This window comes from Myotis nattereri (genome assembly GCF_964212035.1).
Source record: "Myotis nattereri genome assembly, chromosome: 3".
Classification (NCBI taxonomy): Eukaryota; Metazoa; Chordata; class Mammalia; order Chiroptera; family Vespertilionidae; genus Myotis; species Myotis nattereri.
The window spans coordinates 32,911,496-32,925,170 of NC_138077.1; the positions used below are offsets into that span (position 1 = coordinate 32,911,496).

At 42.2% G+C, this 13,675-nt stretch overlaps 1 protein-coding gene across 1 annotated transcript in view; it reads left to right on the forward strand.

Moving 5' to 3' along the window:
- FNDC3B (fibronectin type III domain containing 3B) overlaps positions 1 to 13,675 on the forward strand; it is a 332,113-nt gene that overhangs the window by 268,283 nt on the left and 50,155 nt on the right. Inside the window, exons 12-18 of the mRNA XM_081085667.1 lie at positions 408 to 532; positions 1,725 to 1,899; positions 3,963 to 4,049; positions 5,241 to 5,379; positions 7,229 to 7,300; positions 9,340 to 9,458; positions 12,765 to 12,870. Of these exons, the coding sequence (XP_080941793.1) occupies positions 408 to 532; positions 1,725 to 1,899; positions 3,963 to 4,049; positions 5,241 to 5,379; positions 7,229 to 7,300; positions 9,340 to 9,458; positions 12,765 to 12,870 (823 nt within the window). The remainder of the gene's footprint in view (positions 1 to 407; positions 533 to 1,724; positions 1,900 to 3,962; positions 4,050 to 5,240; positions 5,380 to 7,228; positions 7,301 to 9,339; positions 9,459 to 12,764; positions 12,871 to 13,675) is intronic.

Sequence of the window (13,675 nt, forward strand, 5' to 3'; positions counted from 1 at the left end):
TGCAGGCAGTCCCTGGGAAGGACTGCCTTTCGGAGCCCTCGGGCTGCAGACTTACTGTCAGTTGGTGAGATTGGGCAGTTGGGCCAACCTGAGTGAAGACGATCTAGAAACTGTGCGTTGTCATGCGCCTGAGAGGACCGCTTTATGTTATTAACCAAAAGCCACTTCGGAAGTCCAGTGCATTGTTCATCTCAGTTACAACATTTTCTGCAGGGCCTTTATGTTAAGGAGGGCATTTCATTGTAGACACTTGGATGTGCAACCCAGACACTTCCCCAGAAGCCTGCCTCCCCTGGGTTCTGTGCATCCAAGCTAGGAAGATAAACAGTCACGCAGAATGTTCCTTCCTTTTCTATGGTGGTTTACTTTTTTAAAAACTTAGGTGCCTTGTTTCACTTTTCTCTTAGGGCAAAAGAAACAGTGGTTTCAGACAGTGCTTCTTTGGGAGCCAGAAGCACTGCAAGTTGACGAAGCTTTGTCCAGCGATGGGGTACACGTTCAGGCTGGCTGCTCGGAATGACATCGGCACCAGGTATGACGTTTCCTTGTCCGCATCTGCGTGATGGTTCTGGGTCTCCCCGTCATGCCCTGGAAGGCACAGGAACGCCCGCTGCCTCCACACTGAACCAATCTGAGCTTTTTCGAGAGGGAATCTTAACCGGAGAGTACAAGGCCCCTTCTGAGGTGATAACGCCACTCTGTGGCCTCTTTGCAGTCTTGCAAGCTGTAATGCAAAGGCCCCCGAGCGGGGCTCTGAGAACCCAGGTGGAGGTACTAGTGCAGATATTGAAAGGAATTCCTCTTGGACTTTTTGTTGCTGTTGTTGTTTTGAGGTCATGTGCCTTTTTTATCACTTTAGCAAGCTCCTCATTCTGTGGCCTTTTTCAGTTATATGTGAATATTCCCTCATACAAAGAAAGGTGCTGGGCCAGCTTTGTTGTCTAGCTGAGGGCAGACACCGGATTGGGGAAAATCTGACTGCCGGGACGCAAGGCTCGGAGGCGGCAGAAGAAAGACAAGAGCAGGTGGACAGTGAGGCGACAGTGGGTCCAAGATGCTTTGAAAAGATCATATTTTAGTTGCACTTCCTGGGTAACTTGATTAAGGGGAAAGTATTTTTCTTTCATCATTGCTTGTTGAAAATCCTAAAGGTTCAGCACATCATTGGCCCCAGCCTCTTTTCCAGCCTAAAATCTTAGCATCACAAGGCTTTACAGCCTGCCCTGCCCACCCATGCTCGCCACTGTATTTTTAGAGTTCACCGGTTAAAAAAGTCATAAATTAAAGGCTTCCATGGTTCAAGAGTTTGTAAATGATTGGCAGCACCCACAAGCTTTTGAAACATGGCACTGTCGATATTTGTAAAACATTTTTCTCACCGACAGACGTCATTTGTGCTCGCACTGATTCGAAGGCTCCTGGTAGCTGTGGCTCACAGCTTGGTAAACACTGCCCGACCTTGTGCTTTCTGCAGGGTGCTTTCGGGGGGAGATAAATTCTTACCTATATTGTCCTGTAACTGTTGTGCTTTTTGAGCATCAGGCCAAGGGGGGACATTGGCAAATAAAAGTTGTGGTAGGAGATATCTCACAAAGCCTTTCTTTACTTGCTGAACCTGTCAGGCCCCAGACTTTGCAACCCAAGCAGCTTGGGCAGTGGGAAGCTTACCGTCCTCCTGTGGAATCGCTCCTAAGCTGTGTGTCGCTGGGCTTGTTTCTCTGCAGTGGTTATAGCCAGGAGGTGGTGTGCTACACACTAGGAAACATTCCTCAGATGCCCTCTGCACCGAGACTTGTTCGAGCCGGGGTCACATGGGTCACGTTGCAGTGGAATAAACCAGAAGGCTGTTCACCTGAGGAAGTGGTCACCTACACCTTGGAAATCCAGGAGGATGAAAATGTAAGCTTTGCCGATTTCATACCCTTGCGTGTGTTCAGTGGAAGTCGGTATTGTCATAACCACAGGGCACCATGAAATTAGATGAGCTACATAAATTCAAAACCAAACCCTTAATTTCTACCCCACCGACCACCACCACCAGCCTGTCCTTTTCCATCTCCGTGAATGGCATCTCCCCTTTGACTTTGGGAACTCAAAACCCTTGCAAGCATCCTTGACTGCATATATTAAAAGTGAACATCCTTTTAAAGCCTCCTTCAGGAATCATTCTTAAATCTCACTATTTCTCAACCTCTGCCCAGCTATTATTACTCTTTTACAAGCCACATCATCTCACCCCTGGGTTATTGTGATGGCTTCTTTAGTATTTTACCTACCTTCCCTTACTATACCAGCCCCTGTCTGCCCCGGGAAGCAGAGTGATCCTCTTAGATAAAATGAGGTCATGTCAGTGCTGTGCTCAGAGCCCTTCCCAACTTGGTGCTGTCCTGTACCTTCAGAGTAAAAGCCTGAGCACTTACAATGCCCACAAGTCCCACGCTATTGAGCCTTTGTTCCTGCCACTGTCCTCTCAGTGAGCACACCAGGCGTGCCCTGGCCTCAGGGCCTTTGCATTTCCTAAGCCTTGCGGCTAGCATGCCCTTCCAGGTAGCCCTGACTCACTTCCTTATTTCCATGAAGTCACTTCTCCCACGTCACCTCTTTCAGAAGCCCCTTCCTGGGACAGTGATGTCTAATCCAACTTCTCATGATGATAAAAATGTCCCATAGTTTGTGCTGTCCAATACGGTAGTGCCTAATCCCACAGGACTATTGAGCATTTGAAATTTGGCTGTGGGCCCAAGGAACGGAATTTTTGCTTGTATTTAATTTACATTTAAATTTAAAGAGCCACAGTGTGGCCCAGCTGGGTTGGCTCAGTGGTTGAGCATTGACCCATGAACCAGGAGGTCAAAGTTCAATTCCCAGTCAGGGTACATGCCTGAGTTTTGGGCTCAATCTCCAGTGTGGGGCATGTAGGAGGCAGCTAATCAATGATTATCTCTCATCATTGGTGTTTCTACCTCTCTCTCCCTCTCCCTTCCTCTCTGAAATCAGTAAAAATATATATTTTTTTAAAAAGCCACATTGTGGCTGTCTTATTTAACCTGCACTGCTATAGAAAGCACCTTGCTAGGTGCTTTTCCACCATTCTATCCTTTTACCCAGCTTAATGTTTTTGTCATAACACTTAACACTATATGGCAAGCTTCATGTTTATATATAGTTTTGTTTGTGTGTTTGTTTTCTTAGTCACTTTCCCCACCTGGCATGTAAGCTTCTATGGGCAAGACTTTGTCTGTTCGGGCAGTGTTGACCCCATAGAGCATAGAAAAGAGAGCCTGATGCATAGAAGTGCTCAGTGATATGGATGGATGGATGGATGGATGGATGGATGGATGGATGGATGGATGGACGGACGAGAATACCATGGAATGAATCCTCTTAAAGGATCACGCCTTCCCCATCCAAGCTATCCTTTCGCCCTTGGCCAGGAGAAGACACTGTGTGGTCAGAAATCTCAGGCACGACTCGCATAGCACATTGCAGCTCCACAGTGCAGACCTCAACACAAGAGGCTTTTTCTGTGACAACATTGCAAAATAACTTTCTTAAGTACCTGCTGCTTTGTAACAAGTACCATTTGGTGGTTACGTTTTTTTGTTTAAAATGCTTATTGAGTAACCAGGAAAATTTGCTCTGAAGGAAAGCATTTGGTGACACTACTCCAAAGCAAATTTACACTCTCTCAGAGAGCATTGTTCTCATTTAAGTTAGTATTAGCCTCACGATAAAGTGGAACAGACCCAGGAGGAAGTACAGTGGGAAGTACAGTGTGACGTTTTACCTAAAGCTAGAATGCTAGCCACAGCACCAAGGGCTCCTAACCCTTGTTTGCAAGTAGCCGCCCGAACTCTGGCCTGCCGGTGATGCGGAGAGAGGCCATATAAAATCCTACATACACAGGTATTTAGTGCCCAGGTTTTGTGGTACTGATGTTTTTTCTGGCTTTGCCTTTTCAGGATAACCTTTTCCACCCAAAATACACTGGAGAGGATTTAACCTGTACTGTGAAAAATCTCAAAAGAAGCACACAGTATAAATTCAGGGTGAGTCAGTCATTTTGGTACCTGAACTGCTTTAAAAAAGAAGCTGTTTTCTGTTTCACCCATTTATGTTTCAGATTGACTCTATAGGTTAAAAAAATGTTTTAAGTTCAAAGCATAGACATTTTTGAAGTAACATTTATAAGATGCACACCATACTTTCATTTTACAATCTACTTTTGAGAGGGAAACAGTAACGTGCTGCAATAAGTTGTATCATGGCATGGCCAGATGGCCTCGCCCAGGAAGACCCAAATTCAGCGCACCTGTCTCTCACCCGCACGGCACACCCTGCTCTTTGCTGTTTCTCCTTTTCATCGGATTTCTCTTTTATTCTTCACTTCCCTTCGCCCTTGTGCCCATTATGTTTCCTCAGCCGTTTCTATTTTTCTTTACCCACTCCCTCCCCGCTTAGGCGTTTGCTTTGGTTATTAACAGCCAGCATTAATGTCACTGTAGGACTTGGTGTCTTAGCCACAAACACTGCTTTGCCGTCGTGAGAGAGGAAACCCGGTGCTGCAGCACCGCTTGTTGACCCTGCTCGCAGCCCTGTTTTCTGATAGGACAGTGCGTTTTGGAGAGAAGAGGTTCCCCCGCCCCTCCTCTAACTGGGGGTCTAATGGTGTTGCCTGGCATATAGTAGTCACTCAGTAAGCAGCTGTCAGAGGAGCAAGTGAAGGTTGTGACTCAATTTGAGGAAAAGGATAGTTTTTGATATTTTAAGGACCCTTGCTTTTGGTATTTGATGCTGGCTATGAGAACATGGCTGCACTGCTAGCATTTCTCCACAAGGTGGCATTGCCCTACTCTTAGACAAGTGAGGTTATTTTTGTCTGCTTGCTGCCCCTCCATGTTCTACTTTTACTAAACAATGCGAATAAGGTGGTGATATACTGGCTTTGTTTTGTGTCTTCTTGAAAGGGTAAAAATGTCCTTAGCTAAAACCCACCTTACTTTATTTTAAATTGTTAATAGCCAACTCTACAGAAAATAAGAACTTCGTAGAGAAACACAAGTCAGTAGTTTTCGATTGAGAAAGAAAATGTGTGTGTGTGTGTGTGTGTGTGTGTGTGTGTGTGTGAGAGAGAGAGAGGGGGGGGGGGGAGGGTTACTATGGATGCCTTGATCTTGTCATGTCATTGCTATAATAGCTGATGTCTAAAGCATGTTAATGTTATCTCGGTTGTGGTACAGCTAACTGCTTCTAACATGGAAGGGAAAAGTTGTCCGAGTGAAGTGTTGGTGTGCACGACAAGTCCCGACAGGCCTGGGCCGCCCACGCGACCCCTCATTAAAGGACCGGTGACGTCACATGGCTTCAGTGTCAAGTGGGGTATGTTTTCCTGCTGTTGCTTCTTTTTGGACAGATTTTTTTTAAATGTATTAATTTCAGTAGTGACAAACCAAAATAAAAATAAAAGGGCAGTATTACTTGCAGGAGTTTTACACATTTGGAATAAGCATATGAGAAATATCCAGAGAACTCCACAAATTGGTAAATGGACAATTTAACAGCATTTCACTTTCTGATTTTCCTGTAGTACATGGTTTTCCTTCTATATCTTTAATGTATTATTGATTTGAATGTAGTAATCTCTGAATATGTATTTCATTCTTCAATAGCTGCCCTTAAGAAAGTCATAGTTAATGTAAAAATATTATTTATAAAGTTAATATTGAAGATAAACTTCAAAATTTAGGTATGTCATCATGAGTAAATTTTGATATACAAAATGTTCAAGTTAAAATGAATTAGGAAAACTTGAGGGGTTTGTTTTGTGTGGTTTTTTGTTTTTGTTTTTTTTTTGGTCATTTGTGTGTAATCAGAGGCCTTGAACTTCAGGAATTTTTTTATTGAAGTTCATTATACAGTGTGTGGGGACATCAGGTAGAAGGAGATTGTAGCTCATCACCTCTGTTTTTATTATGTCAGTGAAATGAGTGCCATTAGAATGTTGATAAGCATTTGCAATTATATGTAAAACATTTATGATATATAAATATCATTAATGTCATATAATAATATTTGCTACCTAAATGGCAAAAAAAAAAACAACAGTAGAAATTTAAGATTTTACCTCGCAGCCAAGTAATGTAAAGGGAATTTAAAACCTTATTAAATAATTATTAGAGACCAACCACTGAGACATATAACTGTTTCAAGTTACCTAATAATTTTGAGAAAGAATTATTAGGGTATGTATTTCCCTGGAAGATGGATATGATTAAGAGAAACTATAAAAATCTAGATGTGCTTTGTGCCGTACTGCAAAGCTATTTTCTCTGAAAATCCTAGAAAGTTCTGTTCACACCAAGTATTTACTTTTATTGGCCATATGCTATAATATTTAACTTTATAATTATTGTTTTAAATATCTATTACTGAAGTCTGTATTCATTAATGGAAATAGCAGATGAAGAGAGGGAAGTAAAGTTCCTAAATCTATATGTGAGTAATCTGAGGGCACATCTAAAATACAGATAGTAGAGGTAAATTCTGCGTCGTCTTACAAAATTACAATGCAAGAAATGTTTCTGCTCAGGAAAGAAAACTCTCGCAGGCAGTCGGGAGTGGACTAAATACTCAAAGTGCCACAAGCCTCTGGGAGTGAGCCAGGGCCTCCTCCTCAGACCACCTCTTTAGTGCACGTTCTCATTGATCCACGACTGTGGTTTCACATCAGTTTCAGTTGGGATATAAAGTTTGCTCAGTAGCACACTGTGGTGGAACAGATAGATTTATTATATTCTGACATTTTATTTATTTTGTCAATGAATTTTGCATTTCTCTTTCCTTCATCCTCCATCTCTCAGAAGAATCTGGTCAGTGATAATATCAGTGAAATAAAAAATATATATAAATATTTCATCTTATATAGAAATCACTAGATATTAAAAAGCAGGTTTCAGAATTCTCGAAGTAAATGTGTTAACATAACTCTTAGAAAAATCAGTTCATATTTTGAATTTTGCTCAGGTTTCACTAAATGAATGCTCATTGCCATTTCTAGCTCTAAAGAACTTTGAATAATCTGATAGTATTTAAGGTTCCTTGGCGTTTATGTTCTTTTGTTTTTTAAGACGGGGGTTGCGTGAAATAATATTAACTGTGCCCGTTGTTTAAATGCAGAATTGAGGTAGTGTAATACATGATTTTACATGTATGTTTGTTTACTTTCCAGATCCTCCAAAGGACAATGGTGGTTCAGAAATACTCAAGTACTTGCTGGAGATTACTGATGGCAATTCTGAAGGTCAAGTTTTGGGAAATGGTTTCATTCAAATCCAATAGCAACCCTATTTGCTAATATGAGAAACATCTATATATAGTAATAGTGGGCCAGCATTAATTCTAATGATAGAGCTATTATAATAAAGAAACCTTAATCACATCTTGACAGTTTTTCTCCTTTAAACACGGCATTTTTATCATGCTTTAAAATTCTTATTTCTTTAAGCCAGAGGTCCTAACTAAGAGACTAATTCAATGTAATTTTTCTTCCCCTCTCTGGGCACACTTTCTCTGGAAATTCTTATAAACAGAGAGTCAGAAGCAATCAGCAGGAAGGGTAAGGTGGAGATAGCCAATGAGTATGGCAATCTACAAATTCCCATGTACAATGATGACAGACAAGATTAGTATTACTGTGGGCTGGTGACAAGTGTCACACTTCTGTAGCAAGCGTAGAAAATGTTCTTTTCATCTTTGTTTGATTTCTGAGTCAGATTATTTATACATTACTTGTCATGTGGATTAAACTGGGGCAATGTTGGATATTGAGTTCCTTGAATAATGTAACATTTTTTGTAATTTTTAAAAATTCTTAGCTCTTTCTAATAAAATTCATTAGGCTTTAATAGAAAAAAAGTATAGTCATCCGAACTAAAAATGATTTCTCTCACCATTCTAATAATCCTTGTGCTCATTATCTTAATAAAAAGCGATCCATACATATGGCAAAAAATAAAAGAGTTAACAGTAACTTTTACAAACAGAAACATCCAGGTGTGTGGCTTGCCCTGTATTCTGCACCACAGTAACCACCTGGAGTACGTGGTTTTCACATGAACCAGGTCCTATTTTAAGCTAAAAAAACCTGCGAACGCTTTGAGATGGGCACAGCTGTTGTTAACATAAGCTCACGTGCTTTACATTAGAAACCCTCTAGACGAGGCCCCTGTGTGTATGCAGTGGCTCATGGTGAAAACCTGAGTACATTTTGCATTTTCTTGGCTCTCTCGACCACTGATGACAAATCAAAAATAGATGCCAGTCTCTCCTTAAAGCCCTCAACTTTGCTGGTGCATACAGTGGTGATGAATGAATCTTTGTAGTGGTCTTTGTTCCCTGTTACCTTTTTGGTACAGGTTTTATAATCAGCAATGTCAGGGTAATTAATATCCTCCCTTCTCCTGGGGCCCTAGTACATGTAACTTAATTGTAAATCTAACTGGATCAGCAACTGTGGGACTTTGTGGAAGTTACATTTGTAAAATATTACAGAACAGGGTAAAACATTTTCCCAACAACTTCATGGAGCAAAACAGTCAACTGGAAACGTAGCATTAGAGAGAGCAAAACAGAGGGTAAGCCATCCCAACAGCCCAACTTGGGGAGGCCGGCAGTCGGTGGAAGCACCCAGACTCCTCCCGTGGCCCTGCTCGCTCTCTAATCCCAAGAAGTGGTCAGGTGAGAACTGCCTCGCATACTGAGTGTTTCCTCTGTAGTTTGTTACAGTCTTGGGCGTTTTTGTCTTCTAAGTGGAGCTCCATGAAGATAGCAGGCCTTTACCCACAGGACTCAGTGTGCAATGGGAGGATTTCCCTCCTGCAGCCTCCAGGCAGATAAGAGCAGGAGGCCTCACAGGCCAACCAGAACCTCAAGGCTGAGCAGCCTTCCCCTGCCCCGCGGCCCCGAGGTCTCACACCAGAACCATCCCACAGCTTCCCTGCCACTGTTCTGCTCCTTCACCGCCGCACCCCCCCCCCCCCAACCCCAGAGCCAACCTCAGATGTTGTGTGGTTTCCAGCATCTAACCGCTCAGTCAGAAAATGTAATAATGTGATATTAAGTAGTCTAGCCAGCAGTACTAAGTATTAAAAATGACTCCATGATACTTTAATATTTAACTTTGTAAAGGAAATGGAAAGAGAGCCCTTTAGCTAATAAAAAAGAGAATAGGAGACACTAGTGTTTGTGGAAACCACTTAAAGTATTTTTTTTCAGTTAGTGGTTGTTACTACTTACCTTTTTACCAAAGACATAAACTCACACACAAGTCTTGTTCTGCAGCAGGTCAGTGGGAAGTGGCATACAGTGGATCGGCTACAGAGTACACGTTCAGCCACTTGAAACCAGGCACTTTGTACAAACTCCGAGCATGCTGCATCAGCACCGGTGGACACAGCCAGGTTGGTTTTGTTACGGTATACACTTAAGTCAGCATGTTTGGTCAGCCTCAGACAACCTGTCAATAACATCAGAATAAAATTGCTATTGAAAAATGTATCTAACAGAGGCAGAGCTGCCTCGAACAGACTGTCAAACTACAGCAGGAAGGCCGGGGAGGGTGGGAGGGCAGAAGGGGGTGGGTAAGAGATCAACCGAAGGACTTGTATGCATGCATATAAGCATAACCAATGGACATAAGACACTGGGGGGTAGGGGAGGCCAGGGGATTGTCAAGGGCGGGGGGAAAAAAAGGAGACATATGTAATACTCTTTGTAATACTTTAAGCAATAAAAAAGAAAGAAAGAAAAATGTATCTGGCCCTGGCTGGTTTGGCTCAGTGGATAGAGTGTCAGCCTGTGGACTGAAGGGTCCTGGGTTCGATTCCTGTCAAGGGCATGTACCTTGGTTGTGGGCACATCCCAAGTGGGGGTTGTGCAGGAGGCAGCTGATCAATGTTTCTAACTCTCTATCCCTCTCCTTTCCTCTCTGTAAAAAAATCAATAAAATACATTTAAAAAACAAACAAACAAAAAAAACACACACTAAAATTTAAAAAAAAAAGAAAAATGTATCTTGGTAGTGTCGCCTGCTACGGCATCCTAGGAGGAAATGCAAAATTAGTGTTTTTTGAATTGTGTTAAAATGATAGGCCCATCAATGTCATGAATCCTCAGAGAAATGCAAGTTAAAACCACAGTGAGCTATCACCTCACACCTGTCAGAATGACTGTCATCAATACATCAACAAACAAGTGCTGGCAAGGATTTGGAGAAAAGGGAACACTAGTATACCACAGGTGAGAATGCAGACTGGTGCAGCCACTGTGGAAAGCAGTATGGAGTTACCTCAAAAATTAAAAATGGAACTGCCTTATGACCCAATGATTCCACTTCTGGGAATGTATTCAAAGAAACCCAAAACATTGATTTGAAAGAATATATGCACCCCTATGTTCATTGCAGTGTTATTTATAATAGCCAAGATTGGGAAGCAGCCAAGTGCCCATCAGTAGATGAGTGGTTAAGAAAGCTATGGTATGTTTACACAATAGAATACCACTTGGTCATAAAAAGGAAGTCTTTGCGACAGCATGGAGGGACCTGGGGAACATTACGCTAAGTGAAATAAGCCAGTCTGAGAAAAACAAGTGCTATATGACTTCACTTACATGTGGAATCTAATGAACAAAATAAACTAACAAATAAAATAGAAACAGACTCATTGATACAGAGAACAGACTGACAACTGTCAGAGGGGAGGGGGATTGCAGGGCTGGGTGGAAAAGGTGAAAGGATTAAGCAAAAAACAAACAAAAATTCATGGACACAGACAACAGTATGGTGATTACCAGAGGGAAAGAGGGATGGGGGAGGTAGAAGAGGGTAAAGGAGAGAAAAAAGTGATGGAAGGAGACTTGACTTGGGGTGGTAAACATACAGTACAATATACCAATGATGTGTTATAGAATTGCACACCTGAAACCTATATGTTTATTAATGTCACCCCAATAAATTCAATTTTATAAAGAAAAGAATAAAAGATAGGCCCAGATAATTCTCAACTGAATTGTGATATTTTCAGGTACATTTGTCAGTTATTTCTTACAAGTGTGATCACATGTGGCAGTTGAACACTGAGTGTTTTAGCTAAATAAGGGAAACCTCAGTTACTGCAATGATAGAAAAAGGTAGAATTTAGAGTAAAAAGAAAGACGTCCTGCACAGTTCCCTGGCAATTTTGTGAGAATGAGGCACACCTTTTTCAAGGAACTTCGCTGCCATCTGCTGGAGAGTTACTGTAAAAACCATGTACACCTGTGATAACTAAGCTGAAGGGTACCTCCTGCAGTTGTGCAATACCCAACTTACACATCTGTAGGCTGTAGGCAGCAGCTGATTTCTTGTTTTCTATTTATATGACTTCGCACCAGCCAGTTCATGTGCTGAGAGCCTTGGTTTCAACCCCAGTGTTCTCAGAGGCTCAAAATAACCTAAAGATACATAAGAAGTGCTCTGGAAGTGAGATAATTGTTGTCTAAATGGCTTTAACTCACATTCAGAAAGTGAGGGACAAGATGGTAATGACATTTTCATTGTAGAGATATTTATTATTATAGTTTAAAACCATTAATATTGAGAGAGAGAGACATTGAGAGATGGTGGCTTGTAGTCCTGTGCTGGGTTGACTTTTCAAGAGAACACTTGTCATTTGGGTGCTTAATTTTGCCCATCAATCCATCTCCAGTATTGTCTTGTGTTATTTTTCTCTCCCCAAAGAGCAGTAGTGTAATGTTTACACTGCCCAGATGGGCAGACTCCTTGGGAAAAGGAGTCCAGTTAGACCATGCTTATGCAGCGCTCTCTGCAGTGTCTCCTAGGGTGGGGTAGGTCCACACCACAGCCAGAGTATCAGCAGGCACCTCCTGTGTGGGGGGCGGTGCATGCGGCTCACGAGGCAGAGGTACCTCTCTGCACCACTTCTCGGGAAGGAGTTTGGTCGAGCAGCATAGCTCTGCCTTGTTCTCTCCTGTCTGGGAAAGGGGTTCAGCTTCCACACTACCAGCCTTTGCAACCAGTTCCTGTAGAGACACGGCTACTTATTGTAGCATGAATAGAACCTGCTGGCCAGTGTCACCCTCAGCTGATTAATAATGAGTCTATTTGCTTTTCTGCTCTGGATGTGGATGGTTGGCCATTTATGGTACCATTTAAAATTTTCATCCAGCTGTTGTTTTGTGTCCTCTTCTGTCCTCATGAAGGGTCTCTCTCATTTTGGTTTAAAGGAAAATAGCTGTGTGCTTAGGATATAAAACACTCCTGTCTGCAAATCTGGCTTCACAAATATTCATTTTTAAAAAATATATTTTTATTGATTTCAGAGAGGAAAGAAGATGGAGAAAGAATCATTGATTGGCTGCCTCCTGCATGCCCCCTACTGGGGATTGAGCCTGCAATCCGGTCATGTGCCCTTGATCGGGATCAAACCCAGGACTTGCAGTTCGCAGGCCAACACTCTATCCACTGAGCCAAACTGGCTAGGGCTAGAAAGAATCATTTTTTACCAGTGCCATATGCAGTACATGTCTACACTTTAAACACACACACACACACACACACACACGATCTCACTGCATAGAAAAGCATGTGTACATATGCAATGTGTAGCCTTTGGTAGCATGTACAGGTATGGGGTGGAGTTTGCCTGGAATGTGGGGGTGTAATGAATTCACTGTGACTAAGAGTGTTCTCTGCTGTTTCTCTGCAGTGTTCTGAAAGCCTCCCTGTTCGCACACTAAGCATCGCACCAGGTCAGTGCCGACCACCGAGGGTTCTGGGTAGACCAAAGCACAAAGAAGTCCACTTGGAGTGGGGTGAGTGAACGATGCTCCACGGTGGCATGGACAGTTTGGACAGTTGGAGATGCTTTGTCATTAAGCTGGAAGTCTTTCTTCTAAAAGCTGTGCATTTTTTTCTGTTGAAAATGTTGTATTCTTGATGTATGTTGGCTTGGGTTTGTGCTCTCCCGCTCACTGTTGCTCTTCCTCCTGATCCTGATGGCACCACACACGCTGTCCATCCTCTACCTTCGGAGGGCACTTTTCTAGATTCTAGAAAACATTTCAGAACAGCCAGGCTTCCTCTGGAACTTTTCAACTTCATTCATAAAAGAAAAGTTGTGCTCAATTTAGAGATTAAACCGAGAAATGAGGTAACAGCTAAGTTCTCCTCATCTTTGCTGCTTTGTCCTGTGTGGGTCCTGTTTGGATTCGAGCCATATTAGCCTTTCTGTATCAGCAGTTTATAGCACATAAAATTGCCAGTGTTAACCTGCAGAACCGTATCAGACTACTTTTTCCCACCACTTATGTCTAAAATATAATAAAATAGCATGCCAACTTTGGGCCAGCTATCTTGACTTAATGTGACCTTTGGTTTGAAGTTAAAAGAGAAGATTTTCTTCTCCTTGTCTTCCCTTCTTAGAATGTAAAAAAATTTGCCTAATGGTTCTGTTTTTAAGTTATTGTATTAAGGTAATTAAGTATACTTAAATGTACTTGCTTTGGAAAGTAGCAATGACATCATTCAGAAATTTGTTCTTTCTGTTTCTCTTTTCTTTGGGGAGGAGGGCTTTTTGGTAGGAGAGATACTGTGGTGGGGGGGGGGGGGCACTACATG